General features: G+C 52.3%; 2 protein-coding genes across 4 annotated transcripts in view; both read left to right on the top strand.

Annotated features, from left to right (window-relative positions):
* bcor (BCL6 corepressor) overlaps positions 1-18,611 on the top strand; it is a 30,924-nt gene extending 12,313 nt beyond the window's left edge. For all 3 annotated transcript variants that reach the window (XM_056579140.1, XM_056579139.1, XM_056579138.1), the window contains exons 4-14: positions 1,294-1,350; positions 1,999-2,155; positions 3,525-3,854; positions 4,887-5,210; positions 6,498-6,829; positions 8,174-8,461; positions 14,675-14,841; positions 15,777-15,922; positions 17,631-17,708; positions 17,961-18,117; positions 18,236-18,611. In XM_056579140.1, the coding sequence (XP_056435115.1) occupies positions 1,294-1,350; positions 1,999-2,155; positions 3,525-3,854; positions 4,887-5,210; positions 6,498-6,829; positions 8,174-8,461; positions 14,675-14,841; positions 15,777-15,922; positions 17,631-17,708; positions 17,961-18,117; positions 18,236-18,569 (2,370 nt within the window). In that variant the 3' untranslated portion in view covers positions 18,570-18,611. The remainder of the gene's footprint in view (positions 1-1,293; positions 1,351-1,998; positions 2,156-3,524; positions 3,855-4,886; positions 5,211-6,497; positions 6,830-8,173; positions 8,462-14,674; positions 14,842-15,776; positions 15,923-17,630; positions 17,709-17,960; positions 18,118-18,235) is intronic.
* A 2,055-nt stretch (positions 18,612-20,666) lies between these two features.
* atp6ap2 (ATPase H+ transporting accessory protein 2) lies at positions 20,667-26,712 on the top strand. Its single transcript, XM_056579146.1, has 9 exons — positions 20,667-20,796; positions 21,595-21,725; positions 21,857-21,985; positions 22,132-22,227; positions 22,326-22,463; positions 22,782-22,835; positions 23,836-23,985; positions 25,398-25,517; positions 25,669-26,712. The coding sequence occupies exons 1-9, from the start codon at positions 20,682-20,684 to the stop codon at positions 25,861-25,863; spliced, it is 1,128 nt and encodes a 375-aa protein (XP_056435121.1). The 5' UTR covers positions 20,667-20,681; the 3' UTR covers positions 25,864-26,712.
* The last annotated feature ends 100 nt before the right edge of the window (positions 26,713-26,812 follow it).

The following is a 26,812-nucleotide window of genomic DNA, read 5'->3' as shown; positions in this document are numbered from 1 at the left end:
AATATATTCTACACATTCTGCACACAATTCAACCACACACGGAAGACTGCACACCAGATGCAAAAAATCTGCATGTTCTCCCCCCCCCCCCACACTAAATAATTATATGACAGAACCCCCCCAAATACGTTGTGTATTCGTGGCTAACGTGGCATTAGAGGAACACGGCCTCTGTCGCGCTATTGCCATGGCTACCGGCGTGACCGCCACCCCCTTCGTTTGACATTGCCGCTCCGAGTTAGCACGGGGGCTTTCGGAGCCCTTTACCCGGCTAGCCAGTTTGTTGGAGGGCAGTTCAGAGGTTAACAAAGGCTGCCGTTTCTGTATGCTGATTAGGGAGCAGTCGGCGTAAAGGTCGTTTCCGTGTGCCTGCATTTATTTGCAGAGTGTCCGTGCTCGAGCGGCTCGGTGCTAAAGTGGGCGTTGGAGGTGGCTGCTCGACAGTTACAGTTGGTTAACGGGCTATGCTAATACCAACCGCCTCATAGTTTACACGGCCCATGGCTATGCCTAACCAACAGTCGGCCCAACCTTCTGCTGGGCCCGCTAAGACCCTCCCCTCTGAAAGCCTGCACCTGTCCTCTACTGGCTGGTCGATCTCCAAGGTCAAAGTCCCTTGGCCCCATAGACCCCTGAACCCGCATCCCTGAAGAACACACACGCAGAGACACACACAAACAGGCAGACACAAGCTATAGATCCTCCACTCAACACCAAGGCATGTTGAGCGCTCACACACACTAAAAGCTGTATGCCAGTTTACTGACACTGGCACGGAGGCAGTTTGATAATAAGTTGCATATGTCTGTCTATGTTGTGAACGCAGCCCTGAAAACTTGTGGTTTTGTCTGTCATGCTTGCCACTGCAAAGCTGTAACACAAAGCTATCAGACGCTTTTAATTATGGCCATGAACTAATTGGATCCGGGTGATTCTCGCCAAACAACAAATGAGACTGATACTGAAACACAATTACTATCAATCACGAGTCAAAAATCAGCAAAAAAAAATTCAAGCTAATTTTTCAACATTTTCAACTTAAGCAATTGGGGAATGTTAAAGTCATTTGATAGCTTTGATGTTGTGTTAATAATTGACCTGTTGAATCATTTGATTTGATTGTGTGTTGCTTCGTGGGATTGTTTGGCTTCCTGTTGTTAACTCTGTAAAGATGCCTTGTGCAGAAAAGCCAATGAACATACAATTCATGCAAAAAATATAATAATTATAAATCAAAAACAAACATGACATGATGGACAGATATATATTGAGACCCCCGTTCTAATTGCTTAGATGGAAGTCATATCACAAGAGGAGAGTAATATAAGTCAACCTGCTGCTAACTGGGAGGTCAGTTCTTTACATTTCTTATCACGTATCTACCCCTCTGACAGGCTTTCTCTACTTCTATGTATTTCTGCGCACTCTACCAACTTTTCCTCCTTCCCTCTTTCCCCTCTCGCTGTCTTATTTCTCTTTCCCCGTATCCCTCCTTCTCCCTCCTCCTCGCCCTCCCCCCTCCCCCCTTACCCCCTCTCCCTCTCTGCCTCAGGGCTTAGCTGTATATGTTTCCTAGCCATGTTCATGTTTCAGGAAGGGAGATGCCAGGGCTAGCCCCCAGAGCGCATGGACTCACAGTGGCTGCACTAGTCTAACCCATGTCTGGATGCCATGCTTGTCGTTTATCTGTCTACCTCTTTGTCCTACATGTGTGTGTTTGTGGAGTGTGTGTGTTTGTGTATATATCTATATCTTCTTATATATGTATTTTGTTAACTTGTTTGTGTTATTGCCATATTTCTTTGATGGAAAGTTTGCTTCAGTAGCAGTTGAGCCCAGATTGAGGTTTAGAGAGGTGTATGTGTGTGCACGCAATGCGGGCAGACGGTGAGTGGTTTTCATGGCTGTCTTGTGTGTGTGTCTGTGTTCTTTGCGTCTTTGCGGGTGTGCGTGTCTGTGTGCGTGTCTATGTATGTGCATGTGTGCGTGCGTGCGCAGCGGGCGATGATGCGGTTCTCGGAGCTGGAGCTGAAGGAGAAGGAGGGCGGCGGTGTGTGTGTGTCTGCGCCGGGTGCGGGACGCGAATTGGCAGACTGCCAGCGAGAGCAAATGCTGGAACACGGCCAGCTCACCGCCAGGCAGGCGGAGAGGGAGGGTGAGACACACACACACACACACGAACACACACGAGCACACACAAGCACACACACACACACGAACACACACGAACACACACACACGAACACACACGAGCACACACAAACACACACACACACACACGAGCACACACACACGAGCACACACACATACACAAGAACACACACACAAGAGCACACACGAACACGAGCACACGGCCGCACACACTCAAGCACACTCACAAGCACATACACACACAAGTGAGCACACAGTAAAGGACATAGAAACAGACAATGGTTTGTGCACGCTTGCTGCAAATGCTGAGGCAAGTTGGTCTCAAAACACATTAGCCCCCCACCCCCCCTTCCGCACACGCACGCACGCACACACACACACACACACGGATAAGCGTACACAACACACAGCGAGCGAGCGAGGGATTTTTGTTTTTGTAGAAGCCTTTTGTTCGTATCTAAGGAAGGAGAGTGAGAGAGAGAGAGAGACAGCGAGGGGAACAGGGAGAGAATGAGAAATAAAGAGGGAGTGAGAGATGGAGGGAGGAGGAGAAAAAACCAGGGTAGAGGGAAAGAAAAAGAGGAGTGGAGAGGGGGAAAGAGGTGGATGAGGAGGAGAGGGAGGGAGGCCCCGACGGTACGGCGGAGCCGAGAGCAGGGGAGAGAGAGTCAGCGAGTGAAAGAGCGGATGGGAGAGCGCTACGGAAAGAAGGAAGGAGGGGGGAGGGGGTTACTTATGTTGGCGAGGAGCCCAGCTGTGTGTTGGGCCGAGGCTGGGGCTGACGTGTGAGCCTAATTATGGCACGGAGAGAGCGAGAGAGAAGAGGGAGGAGGGAGAGGGGTGGGTGGGCGGGTGGGAAAGAGGGAGGGAGAGAGAGAGAGAGAGAGGGGGGGGGGGGGGGGGGGGGGATGGGGCGGGGGGGGTGCGAGTCACGCTCTGTGTGAGAAGGGCGTGGTGCGGTCAGGCCACTGGGGGAGGACAGGGGGCCACCGGGGGGGGGTGGGGGGGGGGCGGTGACGTGCGCAAGGCGTTTAATCTCTCCCCTCCCCCGCGCTCCCCGGGAAGCGGGAGTGTCTGGCGCGGCCGCGGCCTGGCGGCCTGGCTCGGCTCACATCAGATTAAAAAGTCTTTACCCCATCAAACTTTTACGGCCTGTCTTTAAAGGGGAATAAAAGCTGGCTGGTGTTTGACTGGTATCCCCCCCCCCCCCCCACATCCCCCTTATCCCCACTTCCCTTGTTTTTCTGTCTAACTCGCTCCCTCCCCCCTCCCCTCCCTCTCCTCCCTCCAGCTCTCTGTGTTTGGCTGCCAGCCGTTCTGCATGTCTGACTCTGTTGCTTTCATCTCCCCCCTCTCCCTCCCCTTCTCCGCAGGGGTACGGCCGGCCTACGGCAACAACCGGGTCCCGGTTCTGCAGCGCTGCGGCGGGGCCCTCCGGGAACCCCTGCTGGGAGGGCAGGGCCCGGCGGACGGGGCCAGGAAAGGTGCGCGGGAGGCCGACATCGGACACGGCGTGCCCCCCACCTTGGCACCGGCTAATGGGCACCTCGTGGAGCGGGGCGCTCCCCCCGGCGTGGGGCCCGCCAGGAAGCGGCCCCTTTGCCCCGAGGCCGGGGAGCAGAGGCCGCAGGAGGCGGAGGGGGAGGCGCGGGGGGAGCGGGACAGGACGTCCCACCCAGAGAAGAGAGCCAAGCTTTGTACTGGTGAGAGAAACGCAAGCGCCGTGTTTTCAATACCCGGCTCCCCTTTCAATGGAGGCGTTTTCCCCCCTCTCTTTATCTCTCTATCCACGTGCGCTCTCTCTCTATTGCTCTCTCTCTCTCTCTTTTGCTCTGGCTCTACTCCCCTCTGCCCCCCCCCCTCCTCCCACCCTCCGTTCCCATTTCACTGAATCCTGGTTCCGCCGCTCATTCCCGGTAAAGTTTTTCGTCATCCCATTCCTGCCGCGGCTCTCCTTTTTCTAATCAATCCCAACCTAAAGCATGTCAGCCGCAGCCCTCCCCCCTCGCCCTCCCTCCCACCTCCGGTCCCCCTCTCCCACCCCCGGTCCCCCTCCCTCCCCCCCTCCGCCGGCCCCGTCTCCCGCTCTGTGTGGCAGCCAGCCCACAGGAGAGCAGTCTTTAATCCTGTCTTAAAGCGCAGCGTGTGCAACAGACAGAGTAGAGCGGCCGAGGGACAGTCTCTCTCTCTCTCGCTGTCGCTCTTGCTCTCTCGCTCTTTTTTATTTTTTTTGGTCCCCATCCCCCCCCCCCCCGTTACACAGCTGCCGTTCCTCCGCTATGCTTGCTCGCCCTCTTCAAAGCGGCTCTTTTCTTCTCTTTTTATCTCTGTTCTTTCTTCCTTCATCTGTTTTATTTTTTTATTTGTACCGTTTTTTTTTCTTTCTTCCCTTTTTCCTTGCATGAGCAATTGCTCTCCTGGCACTCGCAGGGTGGAAACCCCGTCCCCCGTGACTTTGAGGGGGGTGAACAGTTTTTCCTAACCCCCATCCTTCTGTTTCTGAACCTCTCTCAGGGCCCCTCTCATGTGCACACGTGTGTCTGCGTCCATGTGCAGCCACTATTGCCCCCTTTCTCATCTTTCTAAATCATCTACTGACTCTAGATTTCAGGTTGTGTGTGGGGAGAGCAGAGATCCTCCCCGGGGTAGAAATGCTGTCGTGTCTCCGCCGCAAGCTAACGAGTGCGCGTGAGTGTGTTCCACGCTGGCTAACGTCTGGTCCTGTGTCCCCCCAGACGACCACCGGCCGGCCTTCCCCCCCGACGAGGAGGAGGAGGAAGAGGACGAGGACGTGAGGAAGCTGAAGGTGTGCATCGAGCTGAAGGGGCTGAGGCTCAGCAAGCCCAACGCCCTCGGCGCTGCCTCGCCCGACCGGCCCGACATCAAGCAGGAGAGGGCGTGGCCCCAGCCCCACCCCCATCCCCGCATGTCGGGCCAGGCCCCCAGCCCCTGGGAGAGGAGGGCCCGACCCGGCGGCCCTGAGGACAAGGCGGCGGCGGCAGCGGCGGCGCAGAGAGCGGAGATCCACAGGAAGTGGGGCTGCGAGAGGTCGTCTTACGGTAAGGGAGAGAGAGAGAGGAAGTGCCCCCCACCCGATAGCCTCCTTAAGAGGCGTCAGGGAAGAAGAGGCCTTTTTGAAGACCCCCTCTTTGTGATGCCAAGCTTTTTGTTTTTAGTTTTTTGTATTTGTCTTGGCGGTTCTCAGAGAGATGCGGACGAAAGCTAGTGCAAACAGAGGCTAGGTGTGGCTGGGGAGGAGATGCATTTGGGCGGTTGTACTCTCGACTAATGTGGGATCAATGCTGTTTTCCCCAAAGTAAAAGACAACCGAGAGTCGGAGTGAAAGATGCAGTCAGACAGAGAGAGAGAAAGGCAGTGGGGGCGCGCTGATTAGAGCCAGGGCTTTCCCTTCGTCATGTGCGCACATTGAGGTAGCGGGCGAGACGCACAAACGACAGGAAGGAAATTAAGAGCAGGAGAGAAAGATTAAAGGAAGTGGGGAGGTTTGGTTTTTTATGATTCCGCAGAAACCACATGACTGGATTGTTAGTCTGGCCCGCTTTCCTTTTCATGCCTCTCACTTTATTCATTAATTAATTTAATAAATATCATCGCCTTGGCACAAGCCTTATGGATGCACGCGGCTGTTTATGTTTTGGCCTCAGCAAGCGGAAGCATGGGATGTACGGTAATGCAGGTCACGTTGACGGATCATTAGGTTTTCCGCTTTGACTAGGTCTTAGAGAAGCACAGCAACCCAACGGGTTGACGCGTTCATTTCCTCAACGCCATTTTGACATTGCGGGCTCAAGGGCAATTTGGCATTTCCAGTGCAAACGTGTAACGTTAGAGGCTGGAGCCAGACGAGCCGCGCTTGTTAAAGGATATTACTCATAGGAGTGTCCTTGCTGCTCTCGGTGTGTGTGTGTGTGTGTGTGTGTGTGTGTGTGTGTGTGTGTGTGTGTGTGTGTGTGTGTGTGTGTGTGTGTGTGTGTGTGTGTGTGTGTGTGTGTGTGTGTGTGTGTGTGTGTGTGTGTGTGTGGAGGGGGACGATGCAGGTGCGAGTCTGTCTCAGCGCGTCTGTGTTCGTGTGAATCCTTTTTCTATTTTTTTTCTCCCTCCACCTTTTTTTTTTTTTCTTCTTTTCCTGTCGTATTTTTCCCTGCCTCTCTCCTGCGCGAGCAGGCCCGCTGTGCCGACAGTTCTCTGCGCTCATTAATAAACCAACAGGGGCCGGGAGACGGCCTTGCAACACCGCTCCCACCTCCCCCTGCACTCTCACACCCTCGGTGACTCACCCCCTCTTCCCTCTCTCTCTCCCCCCCCCCCCCCCCTCACCACCGCAGGCGGCCCCGTCGCCCCCGCCCTCCCCCCTCCCGGCCAGCCCAAGGACCGAGAGCCCCCGCTTGCGCCCGTCGCCGGGGACCGGCCGTGCGGGCCCCGGGACGTCAGGAGGGCGCCCCCCTCGCCCGCCTCCTCGGACCACCTGGGTGCCGGGGACCCCGTCGCCGCCAAGCCCCGTCGCCACAGCGACGTGGACAAGCCCAAGGGCAAGCGCCCCTGCAAGACCAAGCACACCAGCCAGAGGGAGCGGCGCCGGGGGGAGGCCACGCCCACCGGCCCTCGCTGCGCCAGCGACCCGGGGGCCGCGGTGGACGACGACGACGGCAACAACAAGGTGGGTGCTGGGGGCTGGGTCCTGGGAATTGTTCTCGGCAGGCTGGCGGCGGTCTGGCGGTTGAGTGGCTCCGGCGTTCCTTTCAACATTCCTGCTGCCGCCTCTGATTATGCAGCTGGGAGGAGGGGAGGGAGGGGGGGGGGAGTATGCGTGGGAGGAGGAAGGAAGTATGTTTACAATGTTTAGAGGGCTGCGGGAGCTTTGACCTCGTTCTGCCCTCGGTAGCTCCCTGTGGACTGTGTGTGTTTGTGCGTCCCTCTGTCCCCAATGGTCGAACCCTGTGTCGCTTTGTTTGTCGTCAAGTGCCGTCATCCATTGCTGCCTGCTTGTTGTTGGTTTGTCTATTTTCCTTTTTTTTAACATAACAAGGCAGCCCAGAGGCAATTACACATTTTATGGCGGTGATCACACACACACACACACACACACACACACACACACACACACACACACACACACACACACACACACACACACACACACACACACACACACACACACACACACACACACACACACACACACACACACACACACACTTTGATTCACAGTGTGGAATGTGGCAGCCGCGGTCGAGCGTCTGAAGCGCCGGAGTTCAAAAGATGAAGAGAGGGAAAAAAAAGACAGCACAGGGAAAAAAAAATTGAGAGGGGCAAAAAAAGAAGAGAAGCTTGTTGTTTTACGCCCGCGCTGCTCTCCTCCCTCGCTCCTTCTCAGGCTGACAGCTGCTCCCATGTGGAATACCTCTGAGAGGGCACGCACGCACACGCGCACGCACACGCGCTCTCCACGAGTTCCCTTTGGTCATGGTTTAGTGTTTAAAGAGAAGTGACATGCCAACCTGCAGTGTTTAGGCTGGGGAACAATTTGTGTATATGGTGTGTGTGCGTGTGTGGCCTCGCGCCTGCCGTTCTGTGTTGGTGCGTGGCTTTCATCGCTGTGTCGCCGCATGCAGGTTTTTTAAGGAATTTCTGGTGTGCGTGGAGATCCTACGCACCGTTGTGTGTGTGTGTGTGTGTGTGTGTGTGTGTGTTTGCTAGTGTGAGTCAAGGCCGGGTTGTTTGTTTAATGTGCCTGCATGCATGTGTGTGTGCGAGCCAGAGGGGAGGCGGGCACACAAGCGTTTATGGTGCGGAATGTGTGTCATACTGGTGTTTTACACTCCGTCCTTTTTCCCCTCTCTCTCTCTCTCTCTCTCTCTCTCTCTCTCTCTCTCTCTCTTTCTCTTTCTCTTTCTCTTTCTCTTTCTCTTTCTCTCTCTTTCTCTCTCTTTCTTTCTCTCTTTCTCCTGCTCTCTTCTCTCTCTCTCTCTCTCTCCTTCTCTTTCTCTCTCTCTCTCCTCAGTCAAGCGAGCAGCGCAGCGCCGCCAGGAGGAGCGCCGCCTCTCCCGATCATTACCCTGGCTCTCCGGTCAAGCCCTGCTCCCCCGGCTGCCCGGCCCCGCCGCCCCCCCCACAGCCCCAGGCCACCGCCAGGGGGGCCGCCCCTGCCGAGGGAGCGGGGCCGCCGCGCAGGCCCTCCGCCGCCGAGCCCCCCGCCGTGCGGCCCGTTCCGCCGGAGGCACGGCGTCTGATCGTGAACAAGAACGCCGGCGAGACCCTGCTGCAGAGAGCGGCGCGGCTCGGCTACGAGGTGAGGACTCGGCGCTCCGCGCGCTGCTGCCTTCACAGTGCTGCTGCTGCTGCTGTTTTAGCTGTCTCTGTCTCTCTGTCTGTCTGTCTCTATGGCCGTCTCTTTCTCCCTCTCTCTCCGGGCTCTCTCTCCTATCTGTCTTTCTGTCCGTCTCTTTCGCTCCCTCTCTCATGTCTTTCTCTCCGTCTGTCTCTTTTTATCTCTCCAGTCTCAGTCCCTTCTCCTGTCTTTCTCTCTCCTGTCTTTCTCTCTCTCCTGTCTGTCTCTCTCTTTCATCCCTCACTCCTACTGCTGCTTGCACCTGACTCCTTTCTCAAAATCCTTTGTTCCTGCCACGGGGATCTGGCAAGCGTTGCCTCGATGTTATTTATTTCATTACATTTTTTTTTAACTGCTCCCTCCGTTCCAGGCTCACTCCCATCTGTCCTTTTCTTCTCTCTTTCTTGCTCTCCCTCTTCTCCTTTTCACTTTTGCGCTGGCGGTCTCTCTTCACCCTCTCTCCCTTGGTCTCTCTCTCTCTCTCTCGCTCTCCCCCTGGTTTCCGTTCCCTCCCTTCCCCCCTCTTTCCTCTCAGCGCTCTCCTCTCTTCCTCTCTTTGTGACTCAGATTGTCGCTAGCCACACACACACACGCACACACACACCTCCCTCCCTCCCTCCCTCCCTCCCTCCCTCCCTCCCTCCCTCCCTCCCTCTGCTGTGCTCCGCTGTTTCGCATCTCATTAATTTTCTGTGAGGCAGTGTGTGACAAACGCACACACAGAAAGACGTGCACGTGCGTGTGTGTGCGCGCACACGGGCAGGCAGCGCGAGTGATGGGTGGGATCGTTAGACGGAGACGGATGCTTTGGTGCCTCTCCAGCATTGGGAGGTTTCTTTCTCGCTCTCTTCCTTTCTCTCTCTCCTTCTTTGTTTGGAGCCACTGTTCGTTCGTTCATTCACTCGCTCCCATCATCATATAGTCTTGACACACACACACGCACACAGGCCTTGCTATATTTCCTTAATTTCTTCTGTCTCGCTATCACAGCTGCCGGTGCTTTGACTGCTTTTAATCAGCCTGACTACCCTGGCCCCCCGGTGTCCCCTCACCCGCTGCGCGTGTCTCCGGGGGTTGGACTCACGTTCATGGTTCCACCGCCACGTTCCATGTTTTTGACAGACACTACTCACTGACGCATCGGTTCGGCAGGTTTCCACGGCTTCTCCCGCTCCTAGTGGACACTGGCTGTCCTTGCTTTGGTGTGTGTGTGCGTGTGCGTGTGCGTGTGTGTGTGTGTGTGTGTGTGTGTGTCATTGGAAACATGATCACCCACGCTGGGCTCTGCTTCTAACGACCAGATAGGTGTGTCGTTGTTGCTCATTACGGAGTGCACTACGGCCGTGGGTTTGTAGCGCTGTGTGATAATGCGGTGTGTGTGCGAGAGGGAGAGTGTGTGCGCGAAAGCGTGTGTGTGAATGAGAGGTAAGCAATGGGAGTATAATGGTGTTCTAATGGCCCTCTAATGTGCCGTGGTGACTGTGGTTAGCCGTGGCAGCGCTGCTTCTTTTTTTTTATTTTATTTTTCTCCTCACACAGGCTCGCACGTCGCGAACGCGCACACACAGGCAAACACTGATGCGCGCGCACACACACATGAACGTACACAGACAGACGCACGCACAGGAAATCAGGCATTCCTGCTTGCCGGCACACGCAAAAGCAGGCAGACACACGCACACACGCGCATGCACTCACACACACAGGCACACACAGGCGTATGTGCTTGTACACCTACACAAAGACACACACGCACACGCAGGGGTGCAGCGCAGCACCGGAGTTCAGTCAGCCGTGCTGGAGAGAAGCCGACTCCTCTCTCTGATTTATGCGTCTCTTCCCAACGTTTTTTCCCCCCCCCTCTCTCTCCCATTTTTTCCCTCCCGCATTTTTCCCTTCCTTTTCTCCATGTGTGGGGGTGGGGGATTGGTGGTGGGGGGGGGGGGGGGTTGTTTGCGCAGCGGTCAGCGCCTTGTTTGTGTAGTCTCAGGTTTTCTCCTCCCCCTTCACTCGCTCGCTCTCATTCGCCCTCTCCCTCTCTCTAGAAGTCTCGCTTCAGCTCTCTCTCCCTCCCTTTTCTCCCTCCTCTCGCTCTCTCGCTTGCACCCCCCCACCCCCTCATTCTCTCTCAGGAAGCGTGTCTCTCACTGCCTGTGTGTGATAAGCCTGGGGCAGACCCCTGGGGCACACATCCACACACACACACACACACACACACACACACACACACAGGCACATACGCACACATACAGGCGCACACACACATACAGGCGCACACACACATACAGACGCACACACACATACAGGCGCACACATGCAGGGAAACACAGGCACACACATTCTCACATATACACACACAGACACTCTCCTCTCGCTCTCTCTCGGTCTCTCTGTCTCTCTCTACAGAAACAAACACAAGTCACCACGCATACACATGCAGCACACGCTTACACAACAGTGACACGCATACAATGACACACTGACTTATGCACACGCACAGCTCTATGTGCTCGTAGACACACAGTCTCACACACTGCTGTCTTAGCGCCGCAAGCTTCGCGCTTATCGCACATAGGCAGGGAGATATGAGGACCTCGGACACACATATACACACATACACACACACAAACATACACACACGTTCACACGTACACTTACACATGCCCAGATACACACGTACACAAGCACTCACACATACACGTACACGTACACACGCCCAGATACAAGCATACACAAGCACTCACACACGCACACGCACACACACAGCTTTCGTAGTGTCATAGTGACCCAGTAAGTGCACGCACAGGCATGCCTACACCCTCGGTCTCCATCTGCTACGCTGCCTCCTCCACACCCACTCCTGTCGCCGCCTACGTTCCCACACCTGCACACACGCAGACACAAAGACACACCCACACACAGACACAAACACACACACACAGAAGCATGTTTCTTAGAACACATGCACAGTCCTTTTGCCGTTACCGCGGCGCTCGATACTCTGCATATTTCATGTTGGTTTTAGATTTGTGGGCCGTGCCCCCCCCCCCTCCACATGTAATCGCGTCAGTCTCTCTCATATATATATTTATATAAATTCTGTTCTTGCTCGTCTGCTTGATGCATTTGAAATGGTAATGAGCATGGATTCTGTGGATGTCTTCATCCCCTCCATTTTCCTCTTTCTTTGTAATCTCTGCTACAGTGTCTCGCCCACCTACCCCTCGCCCACCCACTCCTCGCACCCCTACCCCTCACCCTCTACCCCTCAACCCCCTACGCCTCACCCCCTACACCTCACCCTCTACCCGTCACCCTCTACCCCTCACCCACCTACCCCTCACCCACCTACCCCTCAACCCCCTACGCCCATCCTACCCCATAGCCATCCTACCCGGCCCTCTGAGAGCTCCAACCAAGACATGCTCTGTGTTATTAACCAGTTCATGCACTGACATGACTCGCATCTATTTTCTACCCTTGCAAAAAATCACGCGGGCGGTGTAAGGGGAGAGGGGAGAAACGGTTCAATGGCGCGGAGCCAACTCTTGGCAGTTCTGGTCCCTGAATCGCACCACGGTGAATTGATTCAGCTCACCACCGAGGCACAGAGCTGATGGGTGCAGTTATGTTAAGTGGATTATCGATCAGGACCCAAAGCATTGATGCTCAATGTATTATACATATCGTTTAACTGACGATGCCCCCACCCCTCCACCACCATCACCCCTTCACCATCCCTCCTCCACCCCCACCCCTCCGCCTCCGCCTCCCCCAACCCCCTCACCCCTCCACCACCCCTCCTCCTCCAACACCGCCCCCCCCCCCCCAGCCCCCATGCGAGCCGCTCCGCCGTCCTCCCGTTGGTATGCGAGCCGGTGTCCAGATTAATTAACTCTCCGGTCGCGCTCCAAGGCTGTGCTGCGTCTCTTTTTTAATTTGCCCTTGTCCGACTCGTCAGGCTGTGAGAAATGTCTGTCCTGGAACGCCTTGTGCTTCTGACACACACACACACACACACACACACACACACACACACACACACACACACACACACACACACACACACACACACACACACACACACACACACACACACACACACACAGAGACGCCAATGAGCCGCTCCGCCACGGCTTGTCGTTATGCTTGTAATTCGCAGGCAGGGGAAAGCCCCGTACCCATACATGCGATACGCATCGTCGCACGCACCCGCCCCACCCGGCAGCCGTTTGGGGTGTAGGACGAGAGCAGGAATGCAAGGGGTTAAATGTCTGAGTGATGCATTGATTGCAGTCGAGCGCAAGGGAAGCATTCTAGAGAGGGAGATTAGAGGACGCAGGGCGTGAGTCCGATGGGCGGGGGTTGTCTCATTTTACTGCGGAGGAGTGCGTGCGTGTTTGTGCATGCGCACGCACGCGTTTGTTTATGTGTGTCTGGCGGGAAGCCGTGGCTCTCGTGCTAAGCTCCCAGCTCTCTCCCACCGATATTAAACACGGCTCCAGAGGTTTAGCGCTAGCCCACCTCCACAGCCACACACATTCACAGGCCGATAAAAACCTCCACGGTATGGAGCCACACACGCACACTGACGCACACGCACGCCTCTCTCTGCCGCGAGGCTGCCTTTATGGCCATGACGACGGTCTCTCAGACCCACACGTGTGCTTGCGAGGGCACACAAAAATGCCACAAAAACACCCGTACACACTGAGCGGAATCCCCCGGGGGGGGGGCCGCCGGGGCACGGCGCTCCTGGATCGCTCTCCGGCAGGCACACACACACACGGAGCGCTGGCAACGAGCTGACAAACCAGTTACAAACCAGAATTATCGCCTCTCTCTCTCTCTCTCTCTCTCTCTCTCTCGCTCTCGTTCGCGCTCTGTGTGTCTTGCTCCCTCTCTATGTGTCTCTAGCTCTCTCGCTTGCACTCCGTGTGTCTCTCTCATTCTCTGTCTCTAGCTCTCGCTCTCTCTTGCGCTCGCACTCTCTCTCTTGTGCTCCGTCTCTCTGTCTCTCGCTCTCTCGCTCTCTCCCGTGTTGTTATCGCCTGTGCGCGAGAAGGGCGCCGGCTAATTTGGTCGTCTGTCATCTGCTTGGGTGTTGCCCTTCACTTATTTTCTGTCTCCCCTCGTCACTCACCGTGGTTTTCTGGTGGTCTGCTGTCTGTATACTTCCTTCCTTTCCTCCTTCCATCCTTCCTTCCTTCCCTTACTTGGAAGAAGGAGGAATGGTATGGCGTTAAACAATCTTCTCGTAGACAGCTGTTTGGAATTAGCATAGAGATGGAAAGTTTGGAGTCATTCCCCACGTACAGATGAGCAAACCCCCCCCGCCTCCCACCCCACCATTTACCAAGGACTGTTTGCTGGACATTCTGGAGTGTGTGTGTGTGTCAATTGTGGAATAAAGTATGTGTGTGTTTATGTGTTTGTTGGTTCAACCCTACCCAGCTGTGTCTCATTTACCTTGGGTAACTTTTCATACACTACGCTTTATTTTCTCTCACGCATACAATCTCCCCACACCACACGACACCAAACCGCGGCACGCCACACACACTTGAAAGACCAGGCACCAAACACTGGCTCTTCCTACACTGTGTCCTCCGAACTCTGGTGGTCGCTGCACTCGTGATAATGCCTGACCTCACCGATGGTCTCTACCAGACCGCTCCGTTTCCCCCCACACACACGCACACACCAAAAAGACGCTTTCAAGCACCCACGCAAGAGGCCAGGGCAGCCAGACACATGAACAGAATCTGGCAGACTAAATACAGTTGAGTCATACTTGCAGTCACCACGCTATGTTTTGATGCCAGATGCCGTGTGTGTGTGTGTGTGTGTGTGTGTGTGTGTGTGTGTGTGTGTGTGTGTGTGTGTGTGTGTGTGTGTGTGTGTGTGTGTGTGTGTGTGTGTGTGTGTGTGTGTGTGTGTGTGTGTGTGTGTGTGTCCATGTTTTGACCTCTCCCCGCACACCCTCGGTCTGCTATTCTCTCTCTCATGAACTGTGAAGGCGAGACCCATTTGTGTATGTGTCCCGCCGTCTTGAGGTGTTGTGGTCTTTTTTGGGGCCTGCAGAAACGCATGCGTCGACTCACCACTCCTTCTTCCTCCTCCTCCCTCCCTCCCTCTCTCTCTCTCTTTCTCCCGCCCTCGCTCTCCCTCTAGGAGGTGGTGTTGTACTGTCTGGAGAACCGCGTGTGTGAGGTGAATCACCGCGACTACGCGGGCTACTGCGCGCTCCACGAAGCCTGCGCCCGCGGCTGGCGCACCATCGTCCAGCATCTGCTGGAGCACGGGGCGGACATCAATTGCAGCGCCCAGGATGGCACCAGGTACGCCTCCACTCACTCACACAGAGAGGCACGTACATACACACGCACACCGAGGTAGACAGACGCACACAAACCGAGGTAGACACGCACGCACACACACACACACACACACACACACACACACACACACACACACACACACACACACACACACACACACACACACACACACCGAGTTACAGCACACACACACACACACACACACACACACACACACACACACACACACACACACACACACACACACACACACACACACACACACACACCGAGTTAGATGCACACGCACGCATGCACACAAACGGAGAAAGGCACACGCACGCATGCACACAAACGGAGAAAGGCACACACACACCGAGGCAGACCCGACCACATACACACACACACCGAGGCAGACGCGCGCACACACACACGCCGAGACAGACGTGCACACACACACCGAGACAGACGCGCGAACACACACACCGAGACAGAAGAGCACACACACAAATGGAGACAGACGCACACCGACAGACAGGCAGGCACCGTGCACACACACTAATCCCATCTCGCGAGCGGGGAAAGTGAATGCTTTTTAATTGTATTTAACGTTGATGTGGAACGATGGCGTTTCCGTCTCGGCTACACAAGCCGGGCCCCCCCGTAGCAGCCACCGGCGTCGTCATCAATCACGCCACTAACAAAATATCTCCCACCGGTTTCACGTTGCGCCTGCCAGCAACGGCGCTTTCCCCCTCCCCCCGGTCGAGAGGTAGCTCGGGAGAACCCGGAGCCTTGACTGCTCTGTTGTTTTAATATATTTTCTTCTTGGCATTGATGGCAGTCTTCGCCTTGGCCCCACGTCGGGGGACACAGGAATCGGTCGGAACGATCCTTAGCGTCTGGATGGCTTCCCTCTTTTTGGTGCTAACGTGTGTGTGTGTGTGTGTGTGCAGACCGATCCACGACGCTGTGGAGAACGACCACCTGGACGTGGTGCGGGTGCTGCTGTCTTACGGGGCCGACCCCACCCTGGCCACCTACTCCGGCCGCGGGCTGCTGAAGATGACCCACAGCGACAACATGGAGCGCTTCCTCATCGGTACGAGACGACCACACACACACACACACACACACACACACACACACACACACACACACACACACACACACACACACACACACACACACACACACACACACACACACACACACACACAGTACCCCTCTCCCTGCCTCTGGTCCATGGTGATTGGCCGGGCTCCTGCTGCTGCTGTGACCTCTCCACAACCTGTTGCTGCTAAATGCCCCCCCCCCTCCACTGCTCTCCCTCCCCCTCCACCGCCAACGCTCTACTGCTCTGCCTTCCAAATTTCCACAAGACGTGTCTGTATGCCCCCCGCCCACCCCTGGCCGACCACCTGTTAGACGGGGAGCCGGGGCTTGCGTGCTGCCTCTGAGCTCCTCTATCTGGTTACTTAGCAACGGCAACTGTGTTTGCTTAGTGTACGTGCGGAAATGGGTTCCGTGCAGCAGACTCTCGTGTGTGCGTGTGTGTGTGTATGTGTGTTTGCCTGCTCTGAGCTGTGGCTGCGTGCAGGCTTTTGTCTGTGGACAGTTTTGTGTTTTCACAAGGCAACCGCTGCCAAGTTGTTTTGTTGTGTGTGTGTGTGTGTGTGTGTGTGTGTGTGTGTGTGTGTGTGTGTGTATGTTGGTGGTAAGGGGGTTACAGGCAGATTTTTTTGTCTGTGAGCGAAACACACACACAGTGGGAGGAAGCGGAATCGGAGCAACCACTCCCTGCCGCATCCACAACCCCCGCGCATCTAACGGCTCAGACCCCGTCACCCGCAGCCCTCGCTGCTGGGGGGCTGGGGGGCTGACGGGGGACGGGGGTGGGGGTTTGGAAGAGCCGAATGGAGGCGGGGGTTTAAAGCCGGCGATGGATTTATAGAAGAAGACGGATGGGCAGACGGTGGAGGGGAATTTTGAAAGGGCTACGACGGCCTGATCGATGAACTGCTACCCTCCTCGTCGGATTGACAGAACGAGGGAGCGGGGGGGGGGGGGGGGGGAGAGAGAGAGAGAGTGATTGCTGCCCTCCCTCCACCTGGTCCCACTCATCTGGAGGCCGCTAATCCCTCCAAACACACGCCAGACGCCCCACGCCTCGACGCTGGCACTGAGCCCAGCGCTCTCCCTCCCTCCCTCCCTCCCTCCCTCCCTCCCTCTCCTTCTTCTCTCTCCCTCTGCGTATGTTTTTGTGCGCTTGTGAGAGTGTGTGTGTGTGTGTGTGTGTGCATGTGCGTGCGCGAGCAGTGTGCATGTGCGTGTGCGAGCAGAAGCACACACTGACTAATGCGCCTGCCTCTCGCCATGTGTGCTTAGCCAGCTCCCTCCGCCTGTTTGTTTCCAGGCTGTGTGTGTGTGTATGTGTTAGCCTGTGTGTGTGTGTGTGTGTGTGTGTGTTTGGACGGGGGAGAAGGGGGGGTTCTGGCAGGCGTCCACAGCCTGGCTCTAAACTGAGCCAGCTCTAACCCAGCGGAGACAGTCCTCCCCCATGGTACGGCCGCTGGCACCCCCCGGCCCCCCACGCACCCTCCCACCCCTCCGACCCACACCAAACATTTGCTGTGTTTGTTCCACCGCCCCCTCCCCCACCCCCTCCCCTCCAGACACCGCTCCCTCTCTGCCGACGCTGCCGACAATACCGCCCACCGCCCCCTCCCCCTGGGTGTCACTGTGATCTTGACACATTCTCTTGGCTCCCGTCTTCACTAAAAGCCCTGGTCCTTCCCCCCTCTCTGCAGATTATTTTGCTGATCTCCAGGGCCGGCCGGATGACGACCCGGGACTTTATTGGGAGTTCTACGGCAGCGCTGTGTGCGGTGAGTAACGGATTTGATTTATTTTTTGTGTGTCCAACAAAAAGAAATAGGACCGCCAGGCGCAAGCGATATTTTACTGGGTCTCTGGCGACAGGCTTGACTATTGGCTCGTCTGGCACGGTAAAAAGGAACAAAACAATAGCAGCTGAGGATATGACTGTAGCTTTTTTACGACGGAGGTCTGGTGTGGTGCGATGGCTAAAGAACACGCGGTGCCTTGTCGTTCCCCCCCCCCCCCCCCCCCCCATACAGAGGCCGGCGAGGAGGGCGGGGCCTTCGACATCCTGGCGGACCCTCCCGGTCCGGACGAGGAAGACGAGGAGGAGGACAAGCGGGAGCTGTTTGAGTTTGAGTTCTCCGACCGGCCCCTGCTGCCCTGCTACAACATCCAGGTGTCCCTATCCCAAGGGTGAGTGCCTCGCTCCGTGACCCTCGTCCAATAGCCCCTCTGCGCCGATGTCACATAAATCGTGTCGCAGGGCGCCGTGTACTGACCCCCCCCCCCCCCCCTTCTCCCTGCCCCCCAGGCCCAGGAACTGGCTGCTGCTGTCGGACGTGCTGCGGCGGCTCCGCATGTCGGCGCGGGGCTTCCGGCAGGCCTTCCCCCACCTGGAGGTGGTGACGGTGGCGGAGGCGGAGTTCTACCGGCAGGCGTCGCTCTCCCAGCTGTTCAACTGCCCCGACGAGCTGGACGCCTTCCAGCCCGACAGCAAGGAGCTGCTGGACCTGGTGGAGGGCGGCGCCGAGCTGGCCGCCCTGCTGGGCTCCACCCTGGAGTGCCTGGACGGCCGCTGGGAGCTGCCCTCGGTGGACCGCTTCAAGGAGAAGATCAAGACCATCGGCCGGCTGGGCTCCTCGTGACCCCCGACCCCGTAGGGAGACTGTTTGCCGAGGGAGCCGATCGTGGGCGGTGGCGGTGGCGGTGGAGGTGGTGGTGGTGGTGGTGGTTGAGAGGGGGAGGGATGATTTCATAGCCTTACACGTCGTTGCCGTGGCGCTGCAGGCCCCTGCTCTGGGGTCAGGGCCGGGGCGCTGTACTGAAGGACAGACAGAGACAGACACAGACGGACGGCTGGCTGATGAAGCCGCTGAAAGATTTCCCTCCAGCAAGCGAGCATTGAGGAAATGCAGACTTATGAAACTTAACAACGGTCTTATTTTTATAAGTGGATTAATATATGTATAAAAAATATATACATCTAAAAGAGTTTTTTTCTGTTTGTTTCTCATCACTCCTCTGATAAAGATTTTATGGAAGATGTCTGAAGCTAAACTTACAGACAGTGTGAGGACACAGCACGTTGTGCTTTATGTTGCTGTTCAGCATAGATTACCGAGGCAGTTCTGTTGAATGTGGCATTTGTGTTTATAGGAAGCACACGATGTATTTCCCCCTCCTTAGCGCTGTAGCGCTTGCTTGAGCCTCAGGGGCTATCGTTTTGTTTTTTTAACCGATGTTTAAATTTTGCCCTTAATTTAGTCTCTAATTTAACATGGAAACTACAAAATGTGTTGTATAATAAAGTTTTAAGATGTTGATATTCACTCTTCGGCACAGAGCTTGTATATAACAGGGAGGCTATTGCAGTAAAGTAATTTTTGGTGTGTCATTTTTTGTTTTAACTTTGTAATTAAAATATCTCATTTGTATTTATATTTTACAAAAAAAGTTGCTTTAAAATAAATATACAACTGCAAGACGAAATGGGTGTGCTGCTGATGATTTTCGGCCATTTATTCAAAGGAAATTAACATTCATTTTATCAACCAACCGAACCATCTTTTCGTCCTTGAACGCCACCGTGCAGACGCCTATCCAATGTTGCCATCTAACGGAACACCGAGGTTATTGTAGGTGCTCAATTAACTGCCGCAGACGGCCAACTCCCATTTGCTTCTGTGGTTTGCAGCGCCCTCCAGCGGATTTAACTCATGCCTCTACAAATGATGTCATCGAGTTTATTATTTATTTTTTGCAACCGCATAATTTTATACCTCGGTCACCACAAGCGATCCAAGACGCTAGGGACTCACATCTGAAGTACCATGCGGCCATTCGGACAGTTTTCTACTTTCAGCAATATGTTATATGAATACTTGATCAAGTTTAAATTGGAAGTCTATGTATTGCGAAGACCTACATCAACGACTTTGTTTGGTTGGAGGTCGATAGTTGAAGCGTCAAGGCCTTTAGCATAATTTTGAGTAGGTTTATAGCCATGGTGGTATTCCTCTGTACCTTCTACATTAATTATAGTCGTAATGGCTGTTGCATGCCGGCATTAGGTTAACTTAAAATAATGAATTTGTGTCTAACTGGATAAATTATATTCAAACAGTTTGTAGTCGGTGTGAAGGTCCAGAAGATGGATTAGCCTAGTTGAACTGAGTTAGGCTGAAGCAGTGATGACCAGCAGAAAGCTTTTCACAGCCCTATGAGCCTCTCAAAAAAATGGTCTGTCTCCCTCTTGCGCTCACACACACACACACACACACACACACACACACACACACACACACACACACACACACACACACACACACACACACACACACACACACACACACACACACACACACACACACACACACACACACACACACAGCATGGGTTACCCTACATAGTCTTCCGTTATAGTAGATGGTACCGGGCTAGAATTGGATTTACAAACATATTTACACACATTTTTAATTATTTGCGTTGGTTTTGTGGTTTGTCTAAAATACTGCAATTTTAAATGTGGAATTCCCATCGGAGATAGATTCCCATCGGAGTCTACAGAATAGTTCCACTCTAGCCAGACAGATTTAAGACACTTAAACGGATTTGATATTTACTTTTCATGCAGTATTTTGACTTTATATTGTCCTTTTTATGTTGTCCTTGTATATGTCGAGCGGTATTTATATTCAGAAAAATTAACAAAATCGGCGCTTTGCAAGAGCATACTCCCATGACGCCTTGCGGCGCAGATGACGTCAGGTCAGCTGATTATCGTCGGAAGAGGAAAGATGTCGCTCGGAAGGTTTCCAAGGATGAAGGCTGTATCTGCCGCTGTGTTGGTCTCTCTCTTCGTTATAATTGCTGGTAAATATATTCATCAAGACGCGTATGCATTACATGTCACTATTTTGTATTTTCTGTCCTGTATATCTTAGTGGGGGTCTATTGCGATTGACTAGCATATGTGTGAATGGCAGTGGACTGTCGCTGGCTTGCTTTAGCCAATAAATAAAAATACATCGTCCGATTAAGACTCTTAATGCTTAATCCAAAATGATATGTTTGCTTAGTCGTGTGTGATTATGTTCTAATACTGATACTGATCGGCCAGTTTTACCATCTGCTAACCTGCTCGATACGGTCCGACGATGACCATGGAGAATGAATTGAACTCAACGTTGGCTCTTATCAATTCGTTAGCTTGAATGCTGAATATACAGTTAAACTCAGTGGTTGTAATGTAAATAGTGTATTTTGTCCAGCGAAGCATTTATGTAACCATCGGTATGATAGATTAGTGCTGTGTGTGTCATGTGACACACTGGTTCCTCTTTACGGGGATCACGGGACTGTAGTCGTGAGCGTCTCTGAATGGCTCATAAGGACGTCTTATTCATGGTCTTACGATAACTCCGTTGTGATCATAAGAACTAGTGACCCTTTGAATGTTATTTAGAGGTATATTGTATAATTTGGAGACAGTTGTCTGGCCACAGGGCTCGAATAGCCTGTGGTTCTCTCCTTCAGCCAATGATAAATATTGGCCTAATACTCTGTTTTCTTTAGTAGTTAGCAGAAACTGGATGAAGCTGAGAGTTTTGCTACACCTAAACCGAATGCAAGTGAAAATATCAGTTTTTCACATTCACCTTTCCTTTCCAGGCGTCAACGGGGATAGCCTAACCATCCTACAGTCTCCGGATTATGTGTCCTTCCAGAAAGGAGACTGGCCAATCTCTGGCGAGAAGATCCCAGACCTGGTGGCCCTAACCATGGGTTTCTCTGTCAAGGAGGTACGACTTTACGTTCCCATATTCAGAACAGAGAATTTATTTGACAAGATAATTCAAGGAGATAATTGTACGTGGAAGTTGACCCCTGGAAATTAAATGGCTTCAACTGATTTGTTTGTTCCTTGTAACAGGATCTGTCTTGGCCAGGCCTGAAGGCTGGTCCGTTGTTCCAGAGACCCAGGGCTAACGTGCTGGTGGTGGTGAGGGGGGCCGACAGCCTGGCCCTGCCTCAGAGCGTGGCCTCCTATCCCTTGGAGAACGTGAGTCACGCATTGATGTTGAATCTGAACTGTAACACTGTACACATATGCAACACTGCTGCTCTTCCCCAACACACACACATTATGTTGCGACGTCGGAAAGCTATGGATCTTCTGCCTTAATGGCTGTCGTCGAACTCCCACAGCCGGTGCCCTTTACTCTGGATAGCGTCGCCGAGACGGTCCACTCCCTGTTCGCCGAGGACACCCCGGTGGTTCTGCAGCTGGCACCCAGCGAGGAGGTGAGTCTACCGAGCGACACCAACTATACACTGACGCCGAAGGTTTGAATTGATCGGCTAATGTCTGTAATGTTATTCCCGCCCCCTCCGTGCTCCAGAGGCTGTACATGCTCGGCAAGGCGAACGCTGTGTTCGAGGAGCTGCCAGTCACCCTGCAGCAGATCCGTGCACGCTTGTCCCAGGACGGCTCCGTGCTCGCCTCCCTGCCACTCAACTCCCTCAGCCGCAACGCAGAGGTTCATTATTTATGCGTTTGGCCCCCAGGCGACAGACTAAGTGACTTATTTGCTTGACAATGTAACCCCTCGTTTATATATTCCAGGCCCTTGATGCCGATCGTAATATCCATGTGAAATTAAGTTGTAACAGTTGGTGAGCACACCCGGGTACATTATAGGTATTATCCTCATGTGTAGCCCTCATAGCAAAGTTTGCTGTAAGGTGTAATTGGTTCCTTACAGTTTTCTTTTACCTTTCGACAAAGTTGGCAAAGCTGCTCATATTGGCGATTGGCCATTTCCATGACAACTATGCATGGTTAATTTTTTGTACAGGCTGATCTGCTCTTCCTGTCCGAGGTCCAAGTGCTGCATGACATCACTGCTCTGGTAAGGTGTGTGTGTGTGCGCGTGTGTGTGTGCGTGCGTGTGCGTGTGCGTGCGTGCGTGTGTGTGTGTGTGATATTCGCTACCATAATAGGCATTAGGGCTGTCACTTTTTATTCGAAGTTCGAATATTCGTTCGAAGGTGGGGTGAAGAATTCGAAGTGTAATTCTCCATTCGAACTGTAAAAATGCGCTATAAAGAAGAGAGCGGCGAGTGGCTTCTCCTCAATAAAGCGGCCCTCCTGGATCCCCGCTTCTCCCGGTTAGTCCACCTTTCCCCTGCACAGAAACATCTCGTGACTGAAAGCCTCTCACACGAGCTAACTGAAACGGAGACCGACACTGATCGCACACGACAGGGAGAAAAGTCCGCTGGGCGCGATGGGCAGCCTGTTTGGGGACTTATACAGCACGGCTGACAGAAGCAGCTGCAACGGTAACGGAGAGCTGCGAGACTACTTGTAATTTTCTTTCCGTAAGAAATAAAAAGAGCAGCATGCCGTGTTGGAGGTCGGCCTCACAGATTGTTCGTTTATATAGGCTGTGTGTGCCATGGACGACATGCGCTCCGCATATCGCGCTCCGAGCAGTTATTGTTAATGTGTAAAAGACAGCCGCACTTGTGTGTCGGAGCTTCCTCTTGTTGTGTTTACAAATGTGTTATCAAAGATGTGTTTTTATCCTGTGCTGTTATGAATTCAGTAGGTATAAGTGATTTCCACAAGAAATCGTGTCGTGTTCTATGGGGGGGGGGGGGGGGGGGGGGTGGGGGTCGAATGTATTCGAATGTATTCGAATTAATTATGGACATTCGAAATTCGTTCGAATTTCATTTTTGGAAAAAGTGACAGCCCTAATAGGCATAAGTCTTACACAGAGCAAGCCAAAAAAATAGCCCCACTACATTTTTGCTCTGTTAAAAACCATTTCATGCTATTTAGAGGAAATGATACAAAACATAGAGATTGTGCTATAGGCTTAATACCTGCGTCTCTGTCTGCAGCTGCAGAGGCACAGGCACCTGGCCAAGGACCATTCCCCCGACCTGTACTCGCTGGAGCTTTCCGGCCTGGAGGAACTGATCCGCCGCTACGGAGCCGACTCCCAGCAGTATCGGGACGCCACTGCCATCCTGGCCTCCGTCCTTATCAAGGTGGGTCCGCTTAGGGCTGGGCAGTGGGTCAATATCATCCTTGGTCGTCTTTGAATGATATTGTATTGTCAGGAAATTTCATGTTAGACTTATCGTGATTCCCATTTTTATTGTATAAAGGAATTTAGAAGATATGCCCTTAGAAGGAGTGAATATGATATTTGAAGCAATAATGACAAAGAAAAACTAGTTTTACTTTGATACAATATTGCAAAAATCCATATCCAACTTTTACGTTTTGACCATCTTAGACTGTCTCGAATGGTGTTTTGAAATCAGAAGCATATTGTGATATTTTGTAAAGTTCCCCAACATTATCGCAATAATAAATATGTCAATATTACCCAGCTCTAAGCCAGCTGTAGAACCCTTCTTCACTCGGATAGGCTTTTGTGGCTTTTTATGGACTGGAAAGTAGGAGTGAATGAGTTGGGAGGGATGAGTTGGTCGCGACCGATTCGTTCACAACGAACGAATCCCGAACGTGAACGACAAGAACTGGTTCCCCAAAACAAGAAGAATGGTTCTTTGATTCTTTTTTTTTAACATAAAACAAAAATATGGTCACGTAAATAAAATAAACAAACGAACAGAGCTTCGTCTCCCCGCGACCTTATGTCGATTGAGTCTACAACGTTCTCAACGATTCAGCCAATGAGAGGTAGCAATGGTGTTGCCATGGCACCTGGGTAAACAAATGACAAGGTGGTACCTCGAATTTGCGCGCTTTCTCTGTCTGACTTATCTTGGGTCATACCATTCGACGTGGGGCCACTCGTATATCCCCCTACATTTCCGAAAATAGACTTGACCTCCATCTGTTTATTGGATAAACGCATTTCCCAATCCCAGGAGTCTTTCCTCCATTCTTCGTCAATTCAAGAACAAACAAAGATATTAAACTGCAGTTCATATTTTTTATTTATGACCATGAAAGTTCTGTAATGCCTGAATAATGAAGAATTAAATGTAAAGTAAAAAATATATAAAACCATGAATGACATATAGAGAGTAAGCAAGTGGTATAAATATTGGTGGGACGTTTGGTTGTAATATATAGTATATCTTGTCGATTTTCACGCAGGGTAGAGCCTAGAAGTCGCTTAAATTATGCTCAGGGACGTCTCGCGGGGAGGAGGGCAGACAGACACCTGTGAGATTCCCTGAAAAATGACGTAATCTGACGTAACGAACGAATCTAAACGAACGAATCAAACGAACGAATCGTTATAGTGAACTGAATTGAAAGAACTAGTTCCCGGAAAATAATCATTTTGCCCATCCCTACTATGAGTTGGCATAGGTCTGGGAATACTGCCTACGGGGTCGGCATCGCACCAGCGGTGCCATGAATGGGAATCGGTTTATTCCCATTCTTATACATTGGAATTCTAATTAGTTTTCTTTTGCAGTTTGCAGAGGACGTCTACGGTCTCTATGGTAACAGCGCTGTGGTGGAGGTTGTCACTGTGAAAAGGTTTGAGGCTCCCTTGACCAGGAAGTCTCGCTCCATTTTGGAGTCCAAGCAGATTGTAAGTTTAATTATTTTTGATTTGTTCTGTTCATGTTCACTTAAATAAGAATGCACTTGTACCGATATATTTTTGGGATGGAAGTATCCGATGGTTCACATTATTAACGGTTCTCCTTAAACATTTTCTGTATTTATTTGTGATTGTTTAGGGTAACCCAGACAGCCCGTTCAACCTGGCCTACAAATATAACCTCAACTACGCCGTGGTGTTCAACATCGTGCTGTGGCTGATGATCGCCCTGGCGCTGGCTGTTATCGCCACCTCCTATGTCATGTGGAACATGGACCCCGGCTACGACAGCATCATCTACCGCATGACCAATCAGAAGATCCGGATGGACTGAGAACAGAAATATCCCCACCCCAGCCGTCCATTTAGATCCCTCTTGTGAAAATCTGTTGTTTGTGTTTAGTGTTTTCATTTATTTTGTGTGAACTGTGCAGGGTTGATTATTGGGGATGGGGTGGGAGCCACTCGTACTGGTTACTTGCTATTATGGTTTATTAACTAATACAAATCAGAGCTAGAAACATCTCTCTTAATTGTTGGAAGGAAAAGAGCAGAGGAACTGGCATTGACTGTTGGACAATGCCGGGATCTCATCCAAAGAGACAGTCCCTTGATGAAGCTCTTGATTAATTGGCCTTGATTTAGCATTCATTAGATCTAAGATTCCAAGTTTTATGGGTTGAAGAATTTATCTGTATTCCTGCAACTGGTGCATGAAGCTACTGCCTTGCTTGTAGTCATTCAGACAGTGAGCCGTCGTCTTTTGTAGTTTCATCATTCAGTCCAGCTGCTTACATCATTCCTAACACAATTCACTAGTCATGTTTACCTTTACCTGGTGTCTGCTGTTATTGGGTTAAAAAACCCTGACTACTTACTATTGTAGTATTCTGAAAGTATGATTTGGATTGTACGAATGTGTTTGTTATTTTGTGCTTGTTATGCTGTACGAAGCTATTTTAAGTTAAATTAAATCTTGTGTATATATTGAAATGTATAACTGTAAGGCACTGCTGTGTTGTTCATGTGAAAAGAATTATAGATCTAACAATACATGTTGAAGTTCCCCAATAAGTCAACATTATTGAACTCGGTGTAAATTGGACAAGGAAAAATTATGTGTAAATGGCGAAAGTAATAAATTATTACAAACATACCAATAGCACCATTGCTTATATTTGTTGTCTGGTCTGGTGTGCATAAAAATAATTATACAAAGGGTGGCTTAAATCCAGCGATCTGATTGGTTCCTAACTTGTTTAATGAGCGTATATATAACGCCC

This window comes from Gadus chalcogrammus, chromosome 20 (genome assembly GCF_026213295.1).
Source record: "Gadus chalcogrammus isolate NIFS_2021 chromosome 20, NIFS_Gcha_1.0, whole genome shotgun sequence".
In the NCBI taxonomy this organism is placed as follows: domain Eukaryota; kingdom Metazoa; phylum Chordata; class Actinopteri; order Gadiformes; family Gadidae; genus Gadus; species Gadus chalcogrammus.
The sequence above is the reverse complement of the archived record's forward strand: the minus strand, read 5'-3'. Positions and strand labels throughout refer to the sequence as shown.

Excerpts from the sequence above, each read along its gene's own strand:
- atp6ap2 (XM_056579146.1), top strand. The coding sequence starts at position 20,682 with ATGACGTCAGGTCAGCTGATTATCGTCGGAAGAGGAAAGATGTCGCTC. Across the intron at positions 22,228-22,325 it reads AGCTGGCACCCAGCGAGGAG|AGGCTGTACATGCTCGGCAA; the intron begins GTGAGTCTACCG and ends TCCGTGCTCCAG. Across the intron at positions 22,836-23,835 it reads TGCATGACATCACTGCTCTG|CTGCAGAGGCACAGGCACCT; the intron begins GTAAGGTGTGTG and ends CTCTGTCTGCAG.